The sequence below is a fragment of the Puma concolor genome, chromosome D3, assembly GCF_028749965.1.
Source record: "Puma concolor isolate L17-30 chromosome D3, mPumCon1.1.hap2, whole genome shotgun sequence".
Lineage (NCBI taxonomy): Eukaryota > Metazoa > Chordata > Mammalia > Carnivora > Felidae > Puma > Puma concolor.
The window spans coordinates 86563162-86589060 of NC_141678.1; the positions used below are offsets into that span (position 1 = coordinate 86563162).

Genomic DNA, 25899 nt, shown 5'->3' on the forward strand with positions numbered 1-25899 from the left:
CTGAGAAGCAGAATTTTGTCCCCTTCATGAATATTTTGCTCTCCTGGCCTGTCTTTAATGTCTTAGAGCACATGCTGAAGTGCATGGCATCACACTCTTGGTCAGCAACCAAGAGCCTTGCACTATTCTGGAAACCACCGTAGCAATGTCTGCTTAAGGAGGTTGTCTACATTTCTAAATTTCTAAATGTAAATTTTACAGAAGAGCAAACACAGTGTTCACACTACATCATCTGTCAGATTGCCTAAGGCACAGAAGTTGGAGCATCCCCAGTGCTGGCTGCATTTTGCTAAGCTATCCATTAATTTGTTTTGTTGATTTTTGCTATGAGAGGACAAAAAAGATGGAACTCAGGATGTCTGTTCTAATATTCTTTTATATTTGTAAGTAAAATATTTGGGGATGACCCTTGAGCAGAATAGTAAATGCTTGTATGATACTGTTTTGTACAACTAGATATTACACATGATATAGCTTACATAGCAGCGTATAACTTTTAAGTTCACCTGTCAGAAATTGCATGAATTCTTGGACAACACATAATCTTCATTGCTTTTAGATTCTACTTAATTTGGGTAAGATCCTTTGTTTACTTAAAATTAATAGCACTTGAAAATAATCTTTTTCAAACGTAACTTCAATTTGCTACGTTAGGATAAAAATCAAGTTAAATATTATTTGAGTCACTTAACAAATCATTTAAAAATTCAAGAATTTAACTTTATTTGAGAATATGCTTGAAGGTACTTTAAACATAATATGTGAGTCATTGTTCTAATAAAAGCATTTTTACTCTTCTCCCCAAGGTATTGATCCTCTGAAACTGTGAGATATTGGTGTCTAATTTCTCTTTCTTGGAAGAGGAAATGAGTATTTTCAGATACATAGATATATAAGTAGATATAAAAAAACATACATAGTATATGTATATTTGTGTATGTGCATGTATATGAAGTAAATCTTTTTTCAGTTATTTTGCTTAAAATCACTTATTTTACCGATTTTAATTTTGCATGTTAATATTTTTTTTATTTTCTCAATGTTTATTTATTTTTTTGAGAGAAAGAGACAGAGAGAAACAGAGCATGAGTGGGGAAGGGGCAGGGAGACACAGAATCCGAAGCAAGCTCCAGGCTCCCAGCACAGAGCCCGATGTGGGGCTCGAACTCACAGACTGCGAGATCATGACCTGAGCCGAAGTCAGACGCTTAACTGACTGAGCCACCCAGGCGCCCCAATTTTGCATGTTAATGTTAATGAGATAATTACAAATAGAAAAATAAACATCAAAAAAAGATGCCTTAAAATGAACTTTTCAGCAGTGTGACAGAACTGTAAAATCATTGGGATAGAGAATAAAAAGGCTCCTCTGGACACCCTACACAGCAACCCTGAGAAATGGGTTTGTTATTTTATGAGGCTGAGTCTAGGTCACTACAGATTTTAGAACATGACAAATAACCAGGCTTTCCTCACAGTTTTATTTCACAGACATTAGTTTCCATGGCATGGGTACAATTTTTGGTCTTGAATTGATGCTTTTAATTATTTTGTTGCTATCATGTCCTCATCAGCATCAAAGGTAGCATCTTCAAAATTGGAGGACTAAAAATTTAAAAATACATGAAATATATCTGTACATTTTTCTCCACCTCAGACACTAGCTGGTGATTGCTAGTGCTTCTAGGATGGCGTTGCGAGTCATGGATGCAATTAAATCTTTTCAGCAACATCCTGCATTTGCGACTAAAGCATGTGTGATTAAAAAAACAAGCACTGAACATTGATCAAGCAAGTCAAAGCTGGTACCCTTCTCAAAGACAAGGGAAATACCCAGTTCCTGTCCATTCTAGCCATCCCTTCCCACCTAAGGCGGGAAGGACTGAGACCCACTTGTGAAGTCCACCTGTTAAGTCCAAAACTGAGACCTTAAAAAAAAAAAACAACAACTGAGACCTTACCCTAGAACTAGCGAATGCTTGCCCCGCCCCCCCACACCTCACCACCAGGCCAGCCACGGCCTACCTTTTTTTACCCAACACACATGTCTGGCTATGAAGACAAAATTATAAGAACGGAGAAAAAATAGAACCATATAAAATGCACAATTAAAATAATAAAATGCAGAAAAAGAGTACAAGACAAAAATAGGAAAAAAGAACAAGGGCAACAAAGAGAAAACAGCAGCAAATATGGTAGATGGTACAACTACATCAGTGATCACTTTAAACGTCAGCAGTCTAAATGCACCAATTTTATTTCATTTATTTATTTATTTACTTACTTACTTATTTATTTGAAAAAGAGCAAGCACATGCAAGCAGGGGGAAAGGGGCAGAGAGAGAGAGACTCTCCAGCAGGCATCACGCTCAGCATGGAACCTGATGTGGGGCTCAATCCCATGACCCCGGGATCATGACCTGAGCCAAAATCAAGAGTCACATGCTCAACCAACTGAGCCACCCAGGCGCCCCTAAATGCACCAATTAAAAGACAGAGATTGTCAGAGTGGATCCAAAAACAAGATCTAACAACATGTTTTCAAAAAGGAACCCACCTTAAATATAAAGACACACATAGATTAACAGTAAATGAGTATAGAAAAATATATCAGGCTAACATTAGTAAAAAATATAATTAAAAGTTTCGTTAAAATATACCGTGCTAACATTAATTTGAAAAGGGGAGGTAGTTTTTTAATTTCAGACAAAGAAGACTTCAAAAGGAAAGTTATCAGGAATAAAGAAGGTCATTACATATTGTAAATTGGTCAATCCTACAAGAAGACATAAAGATCTTTAATGTGGGTGCACCTAACAACAGAGGCAAAAGTTGATAGAACTACAAAGAGAAATAGATGCATCGACTATCATAGTTGGAGTCTTCAATATCCCTCCATCACAAATGGACAGATCCAGCAGGCAGAAATTCAGTAAGGACAGAGTTAAACTCAACAGCACCATCAGTCGACTAGATATAATAGACATCTACAGACAGTATCATCAAACAGCAGAACACATTCTTCCCTGCTCTCACAGGACATTCACCAAAGGACACCACATTCAGGGCCACCAAACATACCTGAACAAATTTAAAAGAATAGAAATTGTACAATATCTGCTTTCAGATCACAGTGGAGTTAAACTAAAAATCAAAAAATCGATCAATCAATCAATAAACTAAAAATCAATAATGGCAAGATAGCTGGAGAATCCTAAGATGTATGGAGTTAAACGACACACTTCTAATCGATACATGGGTCAAATAAGGAACCTCGAGGGAAATTTTTCAATATTTGAACTAAGTGAAAATGAGAACAAACCTGTCAGACCTTTTGTGTTAGAAGAAGTAACAACATGCAGCATGCTGAGAAGCAAATTAAAAAATTTACCTCATACAACAGTATTATTGCCATGTGTCTGCAGAGCAATTGGGAGAATAGACATTTCCCATTTCTGTGGACTGTGGAGAAAAATAAAAGGTGCACAAGTTGTAGCAGAAGACCTTGTGCTCCATAAAAAGTTTGGAGCTAGAGTAAGTAAGTGTGTTTAATGTTTACTAATTGCCAAATGAATAAGGAATTGCTAACTTGGGTGCATGAATCGTGGGTGGGCCTTAATGAGAGAATGTGGTGAGGTAGCAGTGGGTACATGAAGTTATGAACGCCAGGTGCATTTTTCAGGGAAGCGAGTCCATTGCTTATATTTAAGGACCTCAAATTTTCAAGACACTTTTTCTACCAGTTGACGGGTGCCATTTGCATCGTCACTATGGTCTTACCAGGAACTTGCACCATGGTTGAGAGTTAGGAGAGGGGTGAGTTATTAAATCCAATCAGTGTTTAACAAAAATTTACTGAGAATCTTCTATATGCCACGCCAGCTATTGTTGGCAGAAGATACAATTTTCATAAGAAGACAGAGTCCTTGCTTTCATGGAGTTATGAAATTCAGCAAAGATCAAAACTGAGGGCGGAAGAGAAGCCATCTTTTGTTTTGTTTTTTTTCATTCTGTATTGTTTTTGGCTACAGTTCTTTGGAAATGAGTACAAATGTTCAGTGGAGATTGGTTTAAGAGAGTAATAACGGATTATTCTGTTTCAGCACTCTGGTATACAGCCTCCATTATACACTAAGTGAAAAATATTTTTCTTTCAAGGTAACTGAACTGCACAACATCAAAAATATAACCAGACTGCCTCGAGAGACAAAGAAGCATGCAGTAGCAATTATCTTTCATGATGAAACGTCAAAGACATTTGCCTGTGAGTCAGGTAAGCAATTGCAGCCTCTGTCTACAGTTTGTGGAAATTGAACTGCGTCCGAGACAATGGCCCAGATGGATGAAGTTACACCACTGACTAGGAAGGCGTTTTGTGGTAAGACTGGGCTGTAGAAGACTTTAGGAGGAAGCTCAACATATTGATTTCTACAGATGTTTTGGGTGCTTGTTTGTCATCTGTCTGTGTCTGGATTTTGCTCCCAGGTGGTCAGAGGACTCTGGAGGTTTCCATGCGAGCTTGAAGAATTAAGTAAACGGTGCCTGGGAGCTGTTGTCAGGGCAAGCTTGCGACTCGTACTCTGGTCCTTGCCGGGTGCGGCTGTATGCACTCGGTGGGAAAATAATTGCGCTGCCACGAAAGTGTGGCAGAGCACAGCCGAAGTCCCCAGACATTCTAGAACAGAACTTTGAGCAATTGGTTGCTTTCATGGCTTCTCAGTACTACAGGGGAATACATTTCAGATTGAATTTTGGCATCCCAGCTCATAAAGCACTCTGACATCATTGAGACACAAGGCAGTTTATAGTTCGAACTTGCAGTATTTTTCATTTTGAAATCCCTGCGCTAAGTAACGTATTAGTTGGCTTATTACAGCTTTTTAAAGATTTTGCTCAGTGGAGGAGTGCATTCCTTTTACAGTGGATGGAAGCAAAAGACAGTAAGGGTTCAAAAGATGTGAATTTAAAGTAATAGGTCTTTAGTAGAAGCCTTATTACTATTTTTTGAAAAGGAAATAAAGCTTCTGGAGTTATGAAGTTTCTAGGTGTCATTCATACCAGGTTCTCTTATCCTTTATTCGCCTTGTCCGAATAAAATGGTTCACACCTCCTCACCTACGCTTCTCTCAGTTTTGCTAAAGTGAATTGGGACTTATCAAAGTGTTTCTCTCTCCTTGGATGCTTTTAATCCCTTTTGCCATCCTTCTCTCCGCCCGTCATCTGGACTCATTTCATCATTTAAAATTGACTTTTGGCATCGCATAGAAGTCTGGTAACTGGTGATATCAATTCCATTTTATAACGGAACCTGTCCCAACCTTGCCGTTATTCACATCTAAAAGTGCGTGTGCCTTCATGTTTCCTGTCTAACCGGTTCACTTTTCTCTGAGCTCTTAGCTCTTGTCTCCTATTGAAACTAACAACCAGAAAATTGGTTTTCCAGAAAAGATAAAAGATAATTTTCACTATTGTTTGTATGTTTGTGCTGCTTTACATTTTTGAAATTATACTGGGCCATGTTGTGTGTATGCTTAGGCAACGCTGAAGTCTGTTATTTCAGTGAAGAATGATATCGAATTATGTTTCTGAAATTCGGACTCAAGAGTCATAACCCACAAGTCTGACACTGGAAGCTTTTTAAGATTATTTTTCTTTGTGTTTTCTTTGTGGCAGTGGTGGTTTCATGGCTCATGTAAGAGTTTTGACAGATGCAGGGTCCTTCGTTAGAACGAAATGGCCTTAATATCCAGGAGAGGAATTTGCAGACATCGAGGCTGAAGATAGATCCAAGTGTAAAACTAAAAGAATGGTTTTATTTGGATTCCTAGCACGGAGTTTTCAACTAGTTTAAATTATGACTTATTTGAATTATTTGTTTTTTAAATCACTTTTTTGTATGTAGATAGAGCGGTCTGCTTGACGGCTTTCACTTGCTGGTAGTGAAAGTATTTAAGAAACTTTGGCACAAGCTTCTTAAATTTTCTTAACTTCATGGCACATGACAGTGGAAAACAAAGAAACTGCTTGAAACACATAAACAGGGAATTTGAGTATCTTTTCTAGCAGATTTTATTTTTTAGATCAATGTTAATTAAGATCAGTAGTCCACGTCTGTTGATAAAATGGCAAAATTATTTGGGGAAAAAAAGAGCCCAACGGTAAAGCAGTCACAGATGTGAAAATCAAAATAGCAATATGGTTGAAGCCAAAATGAAAAGGAGCTCTCAGATTTATTTCTAATGCGAATGCATGTAAAAGTATATTCTCATGATGGCTACTGAGAATGTGAATTGCCTCGATTTTTTCTTTCGAGAAAACCAACAACTGCTATTAAATAATATGCATACCCTTGACTCAGTGAGCCTCTTTGGGAACATATCCTGTATGAATATATGCACCAGTACGTGAGGTCATAGGTTTAAGCAAGTTATGTGTAATTACAACAAAATCAGAAACAAATGAATGGCTATCAAGAAATACTTGAACGAATTGCGGTATATCCTCATCACAAGATATTATGCAATCACTAGGAAGAATTCTGAGTAAGCCAATTAACTTGAAGACACTTGTATGAATTTTAGTACCTCAAGCAAAACACGTCATCAGAGAAGTGCGTACTGAATAATGGCATTTGTAAAAGAAACAATGAGAGAGATAGTGTGTGTTTTAACACGTGTTATCTGGGGTGAGAGGAGATAGTAATGAAGTGGTTGGAAAAGGAAGATGGGGAAAAATGCAAGCAAAAAAGGGAAAAGAAGAAAATACCCAGCATAGAACTATCCCATTTATATGAAATGAACATGTGAAGGTGTGAATGCATGCATCCAGTGTTTAAAGTAAGTTAGTCACTAGGGAAATGCAAATTAAAACTACAGTGAGAAAAAAACAAAAACCATAAAACCACAATAAGCTGTCACTATGCCCCTGTCAGAATGGCTAAAAGTTTTTTTTTTTTTTTTAAAGTAACACCACCAAATGTTTGTGAGGATGCAGAGAAACTAGATCCCTCATCCATTGTTGGCAGGATTATAAAACGGTAAAGCCACTTTGGAAAATGGTGAGCAGCTTCTTATAAAATTAACCATGTAATGATTCCACAATGCAGCAATTGCCTTCTTGGACATTTATCTCGGGAAAAAAATGGAAATTTATGTTCATGCACATACATATACACATACAAAAAAATATTCATAATAGCATTGCTCACAATAGCCAAAAGCCGGAAAGAAGCCAGAGGTCTTTTAACAAACTGTGGTGCATTCACACCATGAAACACCCCTCAGCGACAAAAAGGAACACACTATTGATAAATGCAGCAACCTGGATGAGTCTTGAGTGAATTATGCCAACCAAGCGAAAGAACGTCAATCCGAAAAGATTACATATTTTGTGAATCCATTTGTGTAACATCTGTGAAATGACAAATTTTAGAAATGGAGAACAGAGTCCTTGTCAGAGGTTAAGAATGGGATCGGAGGTGTGGGGGCCCAAGGGGATGAAGGGTCGTAAAAGTAACATGAACTTGCGTTGGCACTGAGCAGTTATCCTGATTATAATGGTGCATAAACACACCCACACAGGTGGCAAATTATGTACAGAATTTACACACACACAAGTAAGTACAAGTAGAACTGGGGAAATCTGAATAAGATCAGTGCACAATCAATGTCATTATCTTGGCTGCGATATTATACTATAATTTTGCAAAATATTACCATTGGGGGAAAGTGGGCAAAGTTTACACAGAATCTCTCTATAATATTTTTATTACTACTGTACTTATCTCAAAAATCTTTGCAGTAGAAAATATCTCTATACTATCTCTAAGGTCATCTGTGATATATTTTTAAGTTAATGACAGGCTAGGGGGGACTTGGAGGGGAAAAAAATGTTTGGTATATTCTAATACGGTAAAAAGTAACTGACAACAGTAATGACAAACAACAAAAATAATCCTAAATGTGTGCCTATGTAGCTTCTGTATGTTTTGTGAACACAAAGAAACATGGACAAGGGGACACATGTGTGTGTTGTTCCTTCTAACAGGGGCTCCTTGCGTGAGCCCCTCCCCAGCCTACGATGCCCCCTGCGCACCGTTTCTCCTGGACGTTTCCACGTGTGCTTTCATTTTGGCACTGGTGTCTCATGCCCTTCACATCAGTGCCTATGCTCTCCACATCCACAGCACCCTGACCTTGGCCTTCACTTACCCTGTTCACAATCTCTCCATCATATTTAAGCTCAATGAGGACATGACCATGTTTTCCTTCTCACCTTAGACTCACCAGCATCACGGTGCTAATGCAAATGTGTTGCATTAATGAAGTAATAAATGAGCAAAATTTGTATGTAGGTTTTGTGATAACGATATATTTATCATTCAGCTTTTCCCAAGAGATATTTCTTTTTTCAAAACAACTTTTTGAAACTAATTTGGCAGCCCCATGGGGAAAATTGTTTAAGTTGCCAGATGACAGATCGTTGTGTGTTTGTGATAGCATGAGAGGGAGTAAGTGATCGTTGTGCTGTGTGTGTGTGTTTGTGTGTGTGAATTGCCATGGCCCACCAGACCTGCTGCGATAACTCTATGAGTAGAATGTTGTGGAACACAAATAAGAATTTCTGGAGCTTGCCTATTACTTGAAGAGACCCCTTGATCCTTGTTTTTTTTTTTGGACATGTTCACTCTCAAGTCAATGCCTACTAAATGAAGGAGCAGATGGCTTAGATGTTGGAAACCCAGTATCTGGCTAAGAGATTCTGCTTATCGTCATTAAGGAAAAGAGAAAGAAGGGAAAAGAGCTCAACTATGCCAGTATAGGAATACCTAAGGGATATTGCGGGTTTGGTCCCAGACCACCACAATAAAGTGAATGTTGCAATAAAGTGAGTCAAATGAATTTTTTAGTTTCCCAGGGCATGTAAAAGCTACGTTTATACTAAAACTGTAGTCTATTAAGCGCGCAATAGCATTATGACTAAAAAAATGCACATACCTTCAACATACTCAAATAAAATGCAACCTTTCACAGTAAAAAAAAATTGCACATACCTTAATTTAAAAAGACTTCTTTGCCAAAAAATGCTGACCGTCATATGAGCTTTCAGCAAGTACAGTAATCTTTTTGCTGAGGGAGCGTCTAGCCTCAGTGTTGACAGATCAGGGTGGTAGTTGATGAAGGTTGGGGTGACTGTGGCAGTTTCTTAAAATAAGACAGTGAAGTTTGCCACATCGGCTGACTCTTCCTTTCATGAACAATTTCTCTGTAGCAAGCAATGCTGTTTGATAGCAGTTCACCCACAGTAGAACTTCTTTCAAAATTGGAGCCAGTCCTCTCAACACCTGCGTCTGCTTTATCAACTAAGTTTATGGGGAATATTCTCAATCTTTGATGTCATTTCAACAATCTTTACAGCATCTTCAGCAGGAGCAGATTCCATATCAATAAACCATGTTCCTTGGTCACACATACGCAGTCACTCCTCATCCATTGAAATTTTACCATGAGATTGTAGCAATCCAGTCACATCTTCAGGCTCCACTTCTGATTCTAGTTTTCTTGCTGTGTCCACCACATGGGTAGTCATTTCCTTCACTGACGTCTTGAACTCCTCAAGGTCATCCACATGGGTTGGAGTCAACTTCTTCCAGAGTCCTGTTGGTGTTCATACTTTGGCCTCTTCCCACGAATCACGAATGTTCTCACTGGCATCTAGAACAGTGGATGCTTTCCAGAGGTGTGCAGTTGACTTTGCCCAGATCCATCAGAGGAATCGCTATCGGTGGCAGCTGTAGCTGAAATTACTCCTTGATCCATCAGCTGTAGAATGGATGTTAGCAGGCATGAAAACAGCATTTCTCTTGCTGTACATCTTGGTCACAGCTCTTGAGTGACCAGATGCATGGTCAACAAGCAGTCATATTTTGAAAGAAACCTTATTTTCTGAGCAGCATGTCTCAACCATGGGCTTGAAGTATTCAGGAAGCCATGTTGTAAACAGAGGTGCCATCATCCAGGCTTTGGTATTCCATTTACAGAGCACGGGCAGAGTAGATTTAGCATAATTCTTAAGTTCCTAGCATTTTCAGAATGGTAGGGGAGCACTGGCTTCAACATAAAGTCATCACCTGCATTAGTTCCTAACAAGTCAGCCCGTCCCTTGAAGCTTTGAAGCCAAACATTCACTTTTCCTCTCTAGCTATGAAAATCCTAGATGCCATCTTCTTCCAACAGAAGGCTGTTTCCATCTATACTGAAAACCTGTTGTTTCATGCCACCACTTTCATGAAATATCTTAACTCAGTTTCCTAAATAACTTGCTGTAGCCTCTACATCAGCTCTTTCTGTTTCACCCTGTATTTTTATATAACAGAGATGGCTTCTTCCCTTTAAATCTTATGCGCCAACCTCTGCTAGCTTCAAACTTCTTCTGCAGCTTCCTCACCTCTCTGCAAACAACTGAAGAGAGTTTGGGCCTTGCTCTGGATTAGGCTTTGGGTGAGGGGAATGTCATGGCTGGTTTGATCTTCTGTCCAGACCGCCACTACTTTCTTTGTATCAGCAAGAAGACTGTTACATTTTATTAGCCCTGGCTTCACAAGAGTAGCACTTTTAATTTCTCTCAAGAACTTCTCCTTTGCATTCACAACATGGCTAATGTCACAACTTCTGCCTGTCTCAGCTTTTGATATACTTTCCTCACTAAGCTTAATCATTTCTAGCTTTTGATTTAAAATGAGAGATGTGTGATTCCTGCTTTCACTTGAACACTGAGGGGCCATTATAGGTGTATTAATGGGCCTAATTTCAGTATTGTTGTGTCTCAGGGAATGAGGAGGCCTGAGGAGAAGGAGAGAGATGGGGACAGTGGAACAGTCAGAAACACACGCAGCATTTGTTAGTTAATTTCACCATCTGGTATAGGCACAGTTTGCGCCATTCCAAAACAATGACAATAATATCATCAAAGATCACTGATCACAGTTACCATAACAAATACAGTATCACAAAAAAGTGGGAAATGTTGCCAGAATTACCAAAATGTGACACAAAATGAGCAAATGCTGTTGGGAAGATGATGTCAGTAGACTTTATGATGTAGGGTTGCCATGAACCTTCCATTTGTAAACACCTTGACATCAGCTTAGCACGTAAAGTGCTAGTAAAGCTAAACATACTAAAACGTGGTATGCCCATATGTGAAATCTGGAAACTTATCTCCAACTAATTTAAGGCGACTTGTATTTAGCGTCTGAACAACCTGGTTAATTTCCGAAATAATTATTTGAAGCACTGAATTTATCCATAATATAATGAAGTTATTTTTATAATTTCTTCCATCCAAAATATATAATGAAATATCCATGAATTGAATAAATTCCCCCATATTAAAAATGAAAAATATTTGAGTAAATCCCAAGTCCCCATATATCCATATACTTATAATTAATTTTTAAAAATTTTGCATAAGTATTACTTTGTACCCAAAATACCTGGATGTCAGTTTGTCTACATTATATTACCCAAATTCTATATCCTTACTTCTAAGAGAATCTTATTTTCTAAAATAACATCTTTTCCCCATACCTGTTTGTATTAGTCAGTAAGATACATTTGGGTCTTACATTATTATTGTTGATTGTTTTAACAAAGCTTTTGTTTTTTTTTAATGTTTATTTTTGAGACAGAGAGAGAGAGAGAGAGAGAGAGACTATGAGTGGGGGAGGGGCAGAGAGAGAGGGAGACTCAGAATCTGAAGCAGGCTCCAGGCTCTGAGCTGTCAGCACTGATAAGCCATGAGGTCATGGCCTGAGCCGAAGTCGGATGCTCAACCGATTGAGCCACCCAGGCGCCCCTAACAAAGCATTTTTAATCCAGAGGATTCTCTGTGGTTTTCTGCTTCTCACACTTCACATAATCCTTCTTACCACAAATAAGTTCAAAAAGGATACAGTCAAAAATTATTCTTCAAATCAAAATGAAAGGTAATAGGCATGCATCGAAGTCTTTACTTTGATTAGCACTTTTGTTATACATGCAATTACAAAACCTATGTTGGTTCTCACCTGTGGCACAGAACCTGTAAACAGAAATAAACTTATGCCTTTGTGTTAGAGCTTTACATGCTAAACAAAGATACCGTTTTTGGAGTTAGATGAATGGAACTCACTACAAATGTAGCCCAGTATTATAAATACAATGTAATAAATACAATGTGTGTACATGATTTCACCAAAAGTATTTTTTTTTATTTTTAAAAAGCATTTCTATTTCCCAATTAAGAGATCCTTTGAACCACGTAGATTATTTAATTTTGGAAGGGTTCAACTTATGCTCATGAATGAGGGGAAGGTCCCCCACATAAAGGTTCTGTTACTTCAGGTACTCACTGCTGGTTGTACAACTTTCCACATTTGTGGCAATCAAACTAACTTAATAGAAGTAAGCCAGGAAAGCACCTAGTAGGTTTTGATAATCGTTGAGTTGTATTGTCAAATATGACTTTAAATTGTTAAAGCATAGTTTATAGAACTCAAAGTAACAGCTGGTATATATCCAGTACAAAGGATAAAATCAATTTTATTGCATTTAAGAAGTCAAATTTGGGTGTGGTATTAGAAAAATAGTAAGCGCTGCTGCTCAGAGTTACATGGTCTGTGGATAAACATAATCCTTCAGTTTTAAGTTTCAAGTGATGTCAGCCCAGCACATCTTATGAGCAGTCCATTTACTTTGGGGATAATGGGAGACATTTCTGTTTACTGATTGTTCAATACCAATGACAACTTGAATGAATTTGGAACAACTTCTATTTCTAGCTGACTCAGTCACTGTGGAAAAGAATGGCTGGTTTATAACCATCTGGTCCTTAGCTACCCTGCTAAGAGATTTGGAAGAAATCATTAAAAAACAGAATCTAGTGGCCTTATGTGATCTGAAATGTGTTGGGATTTTGAAGTTATTTCTTTAGGGAGAGAGAAATGCTGTGTAGCACTGACAGTGTAATGGGACTAAATTCTTAGTGTTCTTTGTCGACTCACATTGAATAAAAATACCAAACCTTAAGTTGCACCCTCTCATAAAAAGGCTAAGTTAATTCAGTAAAATGTGGGCATGGTGTTATAACGTTGGCGTGATAAACAAGTCAGAGACAGAAGTGATCCGACTGGCATCTTATGACTTCATTCCCTGCACTGTCCAGGCACTAATGTGTAATGCAGGTGAGTGAAATGGTCTGTAGATTCAGTGGAAGGCAGTCCCTGCCTAGCCACCAAAATCATGGCTGAAGTGAGTTCGTCTTAGGATGAAATGTGGCCAGTACACCAAACCTGAAAGAGGTCCTCTGATTTAGGGCACTGAAAACACAGAGGAATTGGTTCACTGTGAAAGAAAAATGCATAAGTTAATTAACACTTAATTGGAGTGTATGCCATTAAATGTAATGTGTGTAATACTGATGAATCCTGGTTTACTCACTCGTTAAGACTGATAAACTCTGGAAATTGATGTCTGGAGAATAAAATCTAATACAAATCCCTAGAGTACCTCTTTCTGCCCCGATTCCAATGGTTTGCTCTTTCAGTTTGACCGGTCACCCTTTAGATGCCTACCTTTGAACTCTGTGGACAGTGGAAGGAGCTACAGCTCACGGGCCGTCTGCTGTGCCCGCACTCTGTCACATGGTCACTCCATTCTCGCACCCCACGTGCTGCCCTTCCTGCCTGCTGCCTCAGTGTGGCTTTCTGCCCGTCATTTCACACAGTGAAGAGCTAGCTAACTCCCTTCTATGAGCCAACCCAGGAGATTTCCCCAGAAGTCAGTCAGGCTCCAGAAGTACTTTAATTTTTTTAAGTTAATTTATTTATTTTGAGTGACAGAGAGAGGGGGAGAGAGAGAGAATCCCGAGCAGGTTGCATGCTGTCAGCACAGAGCCAGATGCGGGGCTCGATCTCCCAGACCATGAGATCATGACCTGAGCTGAAACCAAGAGTCGGACGTTTAACCGCCTGAGCCACCCAGGCGCCCCTGGAAAGTACTTCTAGAACTAATTACTGACTATGCAAGAATTGACAAAATACTTTCCAAGTTTTATGAACAATTAACATAGAGTGTCAGCTGGAAAAGAGTCAGAGAAGGAGGTGTCATTGTCATTCCTTATTCCTGTACATTAAGAAAATGTGGTCTGGCTTTGTTTTCAGGATTTACATAAAGAACATTACCTTTGATGTGTCACTCTAAAATTGTACCATATGCTACTCTGTTACACAGAACTGTTCTTTTCTAAGAAATCAAACCGTCTATAATTGGGTGCCAGACTTTTTGAAATCTTTGAAGCAGAAAAACGGTTTGAATATTTTTATGTAGGAAAAAAAACCTTTTAATTTGAAATGTTGAATAAGGACTTAAAAACAGAGTATGTTTCTTAAAGTGGCCACTCAGTAAACTAACAAATATGTAAGTTTTTTTTTTGTTTCAGCTTTCTAGAAAATGCTTTAAACGATTAATACTCAATAGTGCAATACACCTCAAGACTGAATTTATTTTTACCAACTTGTCCCTTGTATATCCATACATTTGTAAAAGATTTACTATAAACATGTTAGGAAGAGGTATTAATACAAAATGCTCTGGTAGCGTAAAAACAGGATGATATAATAAAAAGAGCTTGTAATGGGTTCAGTTATGTCCCCCAAAGAGATCTGTTCAGGTCCCAGCTCTTGTTACTTTACTTGGAGATAGTGTGTTTGCAGATATGACCATGTCAAGGTGAGGTCATACCCGGTTAGAGTTGGTGCTACATCCAAATGACAGGTGTTTTTATTAGAGAAAAGAGAGTAAGACTTGGCTACAGAGATACAGAGGAAACACAGAAGCAGGTCATGTGAAGACAAAGGCAGAGATTCAAAAGACGCACCCACGACCAAGCAATGCGGGGAATGCCGGGATTGCTAACAGGACCAGAAACCAGGGATCAAGCATGTCCTAGGTTCTTCCTCAGCCTCTCTCAACTGAGAAAACACATTTCTGTTGTTGTTTTTTTTTTTTTTTTTTTTTTTTAATTTTTTTTTTTTCAACGTTTATTTATTTTTGGGACAGAGAGAGACAGAGCATGAACGGGGGAGGGGCAGAGAGAGAGGGAGACACAGAATCGGAAACAGGCTCCAGGCTCTGAGCCATCAGCCCAGAGCCCGATGCGGGGCTCGAACTCACGGACCGCGAGATCGCGACCTGGCTGAAGTCGGACGCTTAACCGACTGCGCCACCCAGGCGCCCCACATTTCTGTTGTTTTAAACCACAAGTCTGTGATCATTTACGATGCCAGTCCTGTACTAGCACCCAGCTCTTTCAAGTCGGGCTTAAAAAAAAATATGCCATTTGTGAAAGGCTTTGAATGGGTTAAAACAAGTAGGTGGAGAGGAAAAAAGAATTCTGTATATAAGTGCAAATTAGAAATGATGAAATTCAGCCATGTTTTTAAGTAGGTTTGGGAGCAGAGGAAGAAGAGTAGAAATAACCGAGAAGAGTTCGAGAGTTTGGATTTTGTTTTGAACACAAATGGGACAAATTAAAGTTCTTTCTTTTTAAGCTTCAGATTTCTTTTTTCTTTCTGATTATCAAAGGGATATAAGCTTTCTGTCTGAAAAATAAGGCTGGCTTTATGTATTGAAAATACTTAGAAGTAAGTACTAAGTAGAACATAACATTTATTTTTCAATGTATACTTACTTTTGAGAGAGAGAGAGAGAGAGAAAACACAAGCAGGGGAGGGGCAGAGAGAGACACAGAATCTGAAGCAGGCTCCAGGCTCTGAGCTGTCAGCACAGAGCCTGACGCGGGGCTCAAACTCACCAACTGTGAGATCATGACCTGAGCCAAAATCGGACACCTAACCGACCGAGCCACCTGGTGCCCCAATGTAACACTTAAATGCACAGCTCAGCTTATAAGAAAGACACAGGAGGTGCCACAAAAAGCTAAAATAAAGAGAGAGTTTTCCAGAGGAGTCAATTGGACCAGGGAGACTTTGTTCGTCTTGTAATGAACATGGAATATGCGAGCATCTTCACCGTTGTGGCTGCGGGGGCAAGAGAAAGTACCTTGGCTTCCACAAGTTACGGAAACACAACTGGAATCACTTAAGAAGTGATTAAGAAAACAACATGCAAATGCCAGCAAAGAAAATGACTAAGAAGACTTCCTGGTCTGAGCTCAGCTCCTGTGTCAGTCCACGGCTGACCTGGCTGCCATTTCCCTGCCATGACACCACCGTCATGATCGTGGCACCACTAGCCCAGGAATTTATCAAAATGAGCCAGAGTGCCTCTCAGGATTGCCATGTGCAACCTTTGAAACAGGGACATACCATCAAAGATGACCAACATCATAAGCACCATGGGTAAAAGTTGGAAAATAGATACATCTATGTATAAAAACAATCACTGTGGTGCTTTTTATAAAATAGAAAAAATAATGAACTAACTGTTCACCAGTTTGTCATTGATTTAAAAAAAAAAGATAATTTACAGTAATTAAAGCTGATGATGTAAATTTGAGTCCATTGACTTGAAAAGATGCAGATCAGTTTGCAAAGTGTGCCAGAAAGTGAGCCCAACATTTTGAACATGTATGTAAACACACACACACATACACACACACGCATATACATACACAAACATATCAGTGAGATAAAGCATAAAGTACCGAAAATTCACATCAATGACTTTGCCTTGGTGAGGGAATCTCAGAGATGAAAAATGTTCCTTTTATATCTTTGTACTCTAACAGTTGTCTGGTTAGTAGGCACTGATTTTCTTATTTTATGTATTATTAAAATATCATACATAGATAATATAAATAATAGTATTACAAACACCTGTGAGCGTGTCAACCAACTTAGAAATAAATGAATGAAATGCAGTATAAATATGTGATATGTGCTTTTGTTACGATTATATAGTCCCCCAAATTTTATTATAATGGTTTGCATATTTCATTTACTAAACATTTGTGATTTATACTTTTATGGTGTTTATATTTATTTCTAGAAATCATGGTTTATTATTTTACATACTTTTGAAATTTGTATAAATTACACTATATTCTTTGGCAAACTGCCATTTTTTCTCATTGTTATATTTATAAACATTTACTTTGAGAAATATGGCCCCAGTTTTTCATTTTATCCTATTACGGGGTTATAGTCTACTGTGTTTCTGATAGCTAAGTTATATTCTTAAAATATGTCCATTCATTCAAGGTTGGCAGCCATCAATATAACTACATGGCTCTTTTCCCTTAAACAATTAATAGGATGAACTGTATTAATATATTCCCTGCAAAGCCATGGTCAAGAACATACTCTGGAACCAGACTATCTGAGCTCAGATCCTCCCAATGCTCTGATTGCTCCTTGGGAAATGAGACGGCCAATGGCAATTTGACATCGTGGGTTTGTAACAAAGATTTAATATCAAAAGAACTAGGCTTGGAACATATGAATGATTTGACAAATAGTAGTTAATATCTTCATCTTTATATTTCAAGAGTCAATCCCAGCTGGGCATATTGAAACATTATCTTCATAAACTTTTTATTTCAGTGTTCTGTGGCACATAGGATGTTCACAATCTGAAACAGGTCTGTGAATTTCCTGTACTTTCCTAGACAGAGTTTGGCATCAGGTTATTGTCAGTGCTCATAAAAAGAATGTCTTGTTTTTAAGTGTTTCTGTTTTTAAGCTTTAGAGCAACTTAAATAGCAAATGAAATCTTATGTTCGTGTTGCTTTTGAAACCATCTTAGCTTAGTACATTTTTGAGGTATGTTTTGTTTATAAACTTCATGGCCACTCAGCCTTTATGTATCTCCCTGAATGCATTCAGGTAATTTGATTTTCCTGGAGTACTCTCCCTTTGAATTTCAGATTTCTTTGTATCTGACCAGGCAAGTCCACAGCCTCTGGCCTTAAGTGCCTGGGTTCAAATGCTGACTCCCCATGTTCTAGTGATGTGTTTGGAAGAAAGTGCCTTTCCTTCCATAAACCTTGGCCTTGACATCTTCCAGATAATTTTAGAAAGTAGTAAAATGGTTAATCACCTAACATGGTGACTGGATCTTAGTAAGTGCTTGTCAGTGTTAGCTATCATTACTATATGGCTTATTCTGATTTCCTTTCATTTGTATACACGTCTCTTCTCATTAGTAATATTGTGTACGTGTGTGGTCTTCTCTTTTCTCTCTTTCTCTTTATCTACAATGTTTGGAAATGTATGCATTTTGGGGTGCTTGGGTGGCTCAGTCGGTTGAGTGTCCAACTTCAGCTCGGGTCATGGTCTCGCGGTTTGTGAGTTCAAGCCCTGCATCAGGCTCTGTGCTAACAAACAGCTCAGAGCCTGGAGCCTGCTTCAGGTTCTGTATCTCTCTCTCTCCTCCTCCCCTGCTCATGCTCTGCCTCTCTCTGTCTCTCAAAAATAAATAAATGTTAAAAAAAAATGTATGCACTTTCCTGTCTTGCTTTGGTAGGTCAATGTGAGGAGGCAAGGGGGAGAGTCAGGGAAATGGACTTGTGTGCCCAAGAGTTGCAATGGTTGACGGTAGAAGTTAAACTAGATACGGAGGGGACTGAGGGTGTCAGGGAGGTGACTGAGTTTGAAAACAGGGTAGGAGCAACAGTGGACTTGTGGTCTTGATGGAGTTCAAACATGTTAGAACTGAGATAGTTACCGGAGTAAACTGGAAAGCTAAGAGGTGCTGGTCCGAGGTTGAAATGTATGAAAATAGTTTCAGTGCAGGATGTGAACTTCAATTATTTGGAAAATTTCCTGATGGGAAATAGTTAATTCCTCAATAATACAAGATGATGCCTTGCACATAATATAGAAGTTGTTGCCGACCGTGTATTTTGAAAGCGAGAAAGTGACCTTAAAGTATCTTTAAAATAATGTAACTAAAAGCTCATCCTGTTCTACTTTCTGGGCTGGCTTCTTGGGAGGGTTTCATTTTACAAAGAAATATATTAATCTAATTTTATGACATACAAATATTCAAAATGCAGTAACAGATTTTGTGTTAATTTCCCTTTTGAATCTTTCAGTTTCAACAGATTTAGATGCTAGAAACATGTAGTACCTGAGAATATCCCACATAGGAAATCTCACTGAATTGTTTAAATAAGTCCTGTCTGCTTATTGTGTTTTCCAGGCATGCACCCTCTTATTAGCTTATAAGCCCACACCTTATTTTTATGACTTTCTCCAGCTCTATAAGGAGAGAAAATAGAGACCAGAGAATTATATTTAAGTCTACAGTCTGATAACCTTTGTCTCTTGTGCATTCGAGCTTCGTGTTATGGAAGCACATCGCATTGACATCTGCAGGACTTGTTTTGATAACTATAATTTCTTGGACAGAATGTATCACAAAGCCTCTTAATGTCTGCAGCCAAAAGCATTTTTCTGTAGTGTGTCACTAAAAATGTTATGAAATAAGCAGTAGGATTTTGTGTTTTAGTTCCCTGTTGCCATTTGCTTCGAGCTGTATTCTCCTGTCTTTAAATGTACTACTTCTAACAACATAGCTGCGGTTCACTAAATTGTACTGAATTTGTTTATAAATAGCGAGGCAGAGGTCACTGGCAAATTAGATTTAATGCAGGTCACCAAGGCCTCCTTAGATAAGGAACTTGCAGGCACTGAATGGCATTTGCAGAATGAGCAAGGAAAATTGAGATTCAGAGATTTGAACAATTGGTAGGGGCAACAATTATTATTGTTTAAGGGATACAGATGTAAGAACTAAAAAAAAATTATTAACCTCGAGACCAGTTCTCATTTAGGAATTTCGGGAAGATTAGAATTTATAGGAATGTACCTGAGTGGGAAGACTGAAAAATAATTACTCGTGTCCACTGTTGAACCATGTGAAAGTGGAATAAACCCATCTGAGCTAGAAACACTGTTTTCCTGTTCCCACAATGCTTTGTTTATACACTCTGATGATGATTGTGGATCTTCCATGTGCTGTATCCAGGGAAGTGTTTCAGTGTATGGAGCAGATGATAAAATCTACCTAAAACATAACTGGGAAAGTACAGTTCAACTCAGGTCTAAATAATTTATTGAACATCTGTGTTGCCTAGATGATACTGACTTGGGCTGGGCATAATCGTATTTCCAAGGAGAGGTCTTTGTCTTCTAAGAAAGTAAAGCAGTGTAGACCAATGGAAATACAGGAACCCAAAATTCAGTTGATCGTTAGCTCTGCGACTAGGCAAAATACTAAGTCTGTCTAAATGATGGCTGCTAATATTTAGCAAATACTGCTGTGCCTCTGGCGCTGTGCTTTATACTATGTGCTCATTTAAATCTCCTAGTAATTCTCAGAAAACTCTTAGAAGGCTTATTAGTCCCATCGTAGAGATCATGAAATGAAGGCACAGAGAGGTTGTGATGCCCATAATTGGCAAGTGTTAGAGCCCGGGTGTGAGTCAGAACTCCTGCACTCCTAACTACTATCCTACATGTATTTTAGTCTTACTGTTTTCATCTGAAAAAGGAAATAACTTATAGTGCCATTGACAATCAGATGTGATGGGTACTGTGGCACAGAGTAAACCCCGAGTGAATGGTAACCAGCAGTGTTTTGCCTTCAGTAGCTACTTGTTTTTTTTTTATCCATTCTTGATGTAGGGTAAAGAACAATGCCATTTCATTATTTGGGAAGTTCTTATGTGAATTCATCTGAAATGGTTCAGAAATGAGTCTGTTTTATTTGTTGGTCTCTGAAACTCTCTCCCCCCTTCCTGAACCTATCCTTACGTAAAGAGATTAGTGCAAAGATATTCACCACCTTCACCACCCGACATTCATCCTCTCCCGATACCAAAAGATTTAGTAAATCATCATAATTTCCACTTCTGTTTCCTACTAGTTGAGAAAGACAACTGCCTGATGTATTTCCTAAATACAACAAGCCTTTGTAGCCACTTTTATATCAAATCCTAGCAGCAAAGAAATAAAAACTTTCAAGTTTCAGGCCTTTGTAATCTAAAATCAGATAGCTTTTCTGCAATCAGAGAAAATGTCAAAGTAATCATAATCCTTTTGCAAAAAGTTGTTTGGTGTCACTTTTCATGAATACGAGATCTGTCCCTTTAATCACTGGACCATCCTGTTAGATTTCTAAGCCGCATGCAATTAACCAAGCTTTGCCAGAGATGACTTTTATGAAAGATTTACTCTCGGATTCTTTTTAGGGGCTATATTTTCAATTTAATTAACTGATTCCTAACTGTGTTTGTTTCTCCTTCACAATGTCACTTTAGTTGTTATTCAGTTTATAAGAATCCTGGCTTCTGAATAATTTTATCATACATACTAGAAGCCAATTTCTTCCCAACTCGGATGTAGAAGATAGTGTTCTGCGCATTCTTTTGCTTTATGCTACACGGATTACACCTAATCTTATTAAATACGGTTTTTCCCGCATCTGCCTTTCTGAACATTTTTGAAGATCAATGCTGTTTAAATCTCCTTCTGCATCCTATTCTACTTGGTATCACTTATAAATTTTTATTTTTTAATGCTATCAAAGTCATTATTAAAATACACTAAAGGCTGAAATAAATTTTAGAACAATTTGGCTAGGCAACTCTAGACAATATCTGCAAACTAGTTTTCTTCAATTTTTTTCTAGCATTTTCTGTGTCCTTATCACATTGGTAAATGCCCCCAAATGCCATTTGAAAGGCTATAAAGCAGTGCAGTAGGTGACCTAAGAACGCAGTAAACTCTTTATTAGTGTCAGGACCAAATTAGAATTCACTTTAAGGTCACAAGTTGGAGTTGCTTTATTACATTTTTCATGAGTCAAAATCCTAAGAGGAGCATGCTTTACGGCCAGAGAGTAAGTTTGTTTTCTAATTTGTCAGGAAAATAAAATCTATGGCTTGATCAAGTTCTCAGGTTACACATCTTGGAAGGGTAACTCACCTTAAATTGCTTTGGTTGATACTTCTGCTTTTGAGAATAAATTTCACAGGAGCCCATCTATATCGAGCTAACCCTGCAATGAGATTCACTATAGGCATTATTAATAATAAATATTTATCCATAAGTGTGAGGCCAAATGGGCATGCTACATGTGTAGTTCAAATCCTGAAGCTAGGAAAAAGTGTTCAAGACTTCTCAAGTATTTTTTTAAGCAAATATCGTAATTGCCTCAGAAAAAAAATGCAAATCGGTTAACTCTCCCTATGTTAGCAGCATTATTATCATTTACTGTATGCTTCCTTTGGACCAGGCCCAGGACTCAGTATTCAGGTACAATATTGAAACATTAATGAGAAAATGTTCATAGACTCAGCTTCAGTTACTTTGAAACCTGTTTAATTTTTGTTTCCAAACCTTAATGTATAATTATCATCTCTATGAAAATGAATTCACTGAAAGGGCAGGGGTAAAGCAGTGTTTTCAGGGGAAAAACTAAGTGAATTTTGAGATATGAAGTAGGGAAATGTGGCACCATCCCTCCGTTCCTGGACAAAGTGAAAATCGGCCCTATGTTAAGATTCGCTCCAGAGATGCAGCTAATAACACACTTGACCAGGTAACACCTGATTCCACCGCTCACTTCTGAGTAGAAAGACATTGGTATTATCTGTGTCCTTTTGCCTCTCCCCTTAAAACTCCCACTCAATCCATCCACATTTACTTTTGTTGAAGATAATTACCAGAGAAAAGAATATATTCACCTTTCTGCATTTCTTCCTTTCTTTATTCATCATTTTTTTTAATGTTAAGTGTTAACCAGGTAAAAGCTTGGTTTAAGACATTAAGGGCATAGCTATGAACAAGCAGAGAAAAATCCACAAAGAGCTTATAATCTAGTGGGAGGAAACTAAAACTAAGCACAACAAATAAGTAAAATATTTAATAACCTGGTGATAAATGCTACCAAGAAAATGAACAGAAAGCAGAAAAAAGTTGACCTTCACCAAAGAAAAAGTCAACTTGCTCATATCTTCATGGCAGAAGATAATTTTACAACTTGGAACAAGACACCCATGGAAATTAGGCTTTATTCTCCCACAGAGACTGGGAGACGAGGCATTATCTTCCTTGATGGCTATATTTCAAAGGAGGCTCCCAGGTTATCTTTGGGTGTCAAACTAGCAATGGGTTCTTAAAAAGATTTACAACCCCAAGAGGCAAGGTAAATGCTCCAAGAAAAGGCAGGAAGGTTGGTCTGTCTAGTTACTGTGATAATCGCAGGGGTGAGCAGGAGGAGGTCAGGGGCTTAGAGTCAAGCCGAGGAGATGGTAAGATGGTTGGTCACCTTACAGCCCCACCGACCGTGGGCGGTGAGATGGGCAGGTACACGAGGGTGTCGAGCCCCACAAAGTCAAGATCTGGTTCACATTTCAGCAACGGAGAAAAGCAGGGTACAGGAGCAAAACGGGAGACAGAGAAGGGGAGAGACAAACTGAAGTAAAACTCTATGACAGCTGTGGGTGGACAAGGGAGGAAGCCTCAGTGCACAACAAGCCAAAGACTGTGAATGGATCCAGCCCTGATGATAGCCCAGAGAAGTGGATAGAAGCACAGAAGAAATGTCTTCAGACACAGCTAACCCAGAAACTGGAGCCATATGGATGGTGCTTTGGAGGGGGGTTTCCACTGCCCAGTGAGATACTTGTGAGATGTTTCGTAAATAATTAAGCTTCCTAAACTTTTCCGTGGTCTTCAAGCACAAATACCGTGGGTGTCCAATCAGTTGCATGTGAGTGAGGATAAAGAGACTCAGCGAAAGTAGCAATCTTGGTAACTTAATGGAATTTATCCTTGGGACAGCACTCCTCAGGGTAATTATCTACAACCGTCATTTGTATGCAAAATATAGAGCTGTCATGTCTTAAACTGCATAAAATGGGAACATTTAAGATGATAATTTCTGCGCCTTTAAAAGAACTTTATACATAGTATACCAAAAAAAGCTGTTTCCTGAAATGATTCCTATGGGTTTAATTTTTAACTTCCATTCCTTTATAAATAATACTTGAAGAAATTTATTTTCATTACAGTAGTGTTTCCCCAAATGGTCTTCTGTAGACCATTAATTTTTTTTCAAGGTTAATAATTAAATGATTGCATGATCAGATGTCTAAAGAATGCTGGATTGAACAAAGTTGCACAAGTTTATTTACTATAGAACTCTTTAGTGCATTGATTATGTTATGGTAAGTTGTGCCTCTTTAAGAGAGGGTTATGGAATGAAACCTTTCTAAACATATTTTTGACGATGGCTCCCTTTTACTTTTAAATCTCTGACTGTATCTCTGAATTGGAATTCTGTAGAGACATATAGAAACAATGATTACATTTGTTGGTTTGAGAGACCCTTAGATGTTGGTCTGAGAGTAATTCACACCTTCGCGTGGAAAGTGTCTCAGGTGGGCTGAAGCCAGACTTCATGCGAGTGTTGACGGAAGGCTCAGGTCAGCTGGGGCTATCATGGAGTAATATGCAAGCCACAGACATCAAGGTTAAGTGCTCATCCAAGCTACTAGAGGACACCTAGCCCTTGGCTGGAAGGATGATTCTCTGTTCCGATTTATTCACAAAGGCGAAAATGTTCTAAGGTCTTCTTACCAATCAGAGGGAATGTTGGGGTTCTGCCAGTTTGAGGATCCTGGTTCCTGCCAAATTAATCCAGCAGCTGTTCTGAGAGTATTCAGGCAGCTCCAGATCTACGCAGTGGCTTCGTCTTTACGGTTTTTATAGCCTGGCTCTCCTAGAGCAATACAGAAGACTGTTGTGGACTTCAGAGACAGAGCAAGTGGCAGTATCTCTGTAATTTGCTCAGTGTACAAGAGCTCAGATGGTTTGCTGAGGTTTAGAGTAAGATATCAAAAATGATTGTTGCTTTTTCTTTAATCCTACTAGATGGTCATATATTAAACTTGTTACTGACATACTTCACATCCCACATACTGTATCTAATTAAAAGAGTGGCAGTCTGACAGGCCCTTTTCCTGCATCTTTCTTTGCTTCATGCATCTGTCACTCTTTTTTGAAAAAAGAATTTGCAATATAAACTTAATTTAGTATTAATTTCTTTAGAAGTGGAATAAAAAACATTATCAGGACTTGGCCTTGAGGAACTAGTTGGTATCTTTCTTTTATATCACCAAGTGCAACAGACTCCTTGTCCTACGCCACCTTCCGTTTGGGATGGCCCAATGGTGACGGCATTCTTCCTGTCTCTTGGGAGACTGCATTGAGAGTTGCAATGAAACTAGACATGTCATGTCAACACAGCAGAAAGAGAAAGGCATACAGTTAAAAGGAGGTTGCTGGGGCGCCTGGGTGGCTCAATTGGTTGAGTGTCCAACTCTTGATTTCAGCTCAGGTCATGATCCCAGGGTCGTGGGATCCAGCCCCAGCCCCATGCTCAACATGGACCCTGCCTGAGATTCTCTCTTCCTCTCTTCTGTCCCTTTCCCCCATTTGTCTCTCTCTTTCTAAGATAGATAGATAGATAGATAGATAAAAAGGAGGTTGTTGATATCCCATCCCTGTAGAATTAGGGGTCAGTGTCCACCATTCCCATCTTCAAGGACTGATCCCAGGAGGCGCACCAGTCCTCAGGACTCTGCATCCCAGCTCACACCCTCCTTCAGCACTGAATCTTCAGTCTACCTCCAGCTCTTAAGCACATTTCCGGGATAAATCACAATATACAGTTTGCTCTGCATTTCATAGTAATATTTAGCAATGTGTTAATTCCTAAGGAAAACCTAGTAGGTAATGCAAGTTTACCCTGCACACTACCCGCCTAGCATATATCTACATGCAAACAGCGAGGACTCAGGAAAGGCTGGAAAAATTCAACCAAACCC

The 25899-nt window shown here is 38.6% G+C and overlaps 1 protein-coding gene across 1 annotated transcript in view; it reads left to right on the top strand.

The window, feature by feature from the left end:
- Nucleotides 1-25899, top strand: part of DOK6 (docking protein 6) — a 374774-nt gene that overhangs the window by 141838 nt on the left and 207037 nt on the right. Inside the window, exon 3 of the mRNA XM_086683202.1 lies at nt 4159-4273. Within this exon, the coding sequence (XP_086539328.1) occupies nt 4159-4273 (115 nt within the window). The remainder of the gene's footprint in view (nt 1-4158; nt 4274-25899) is intronic.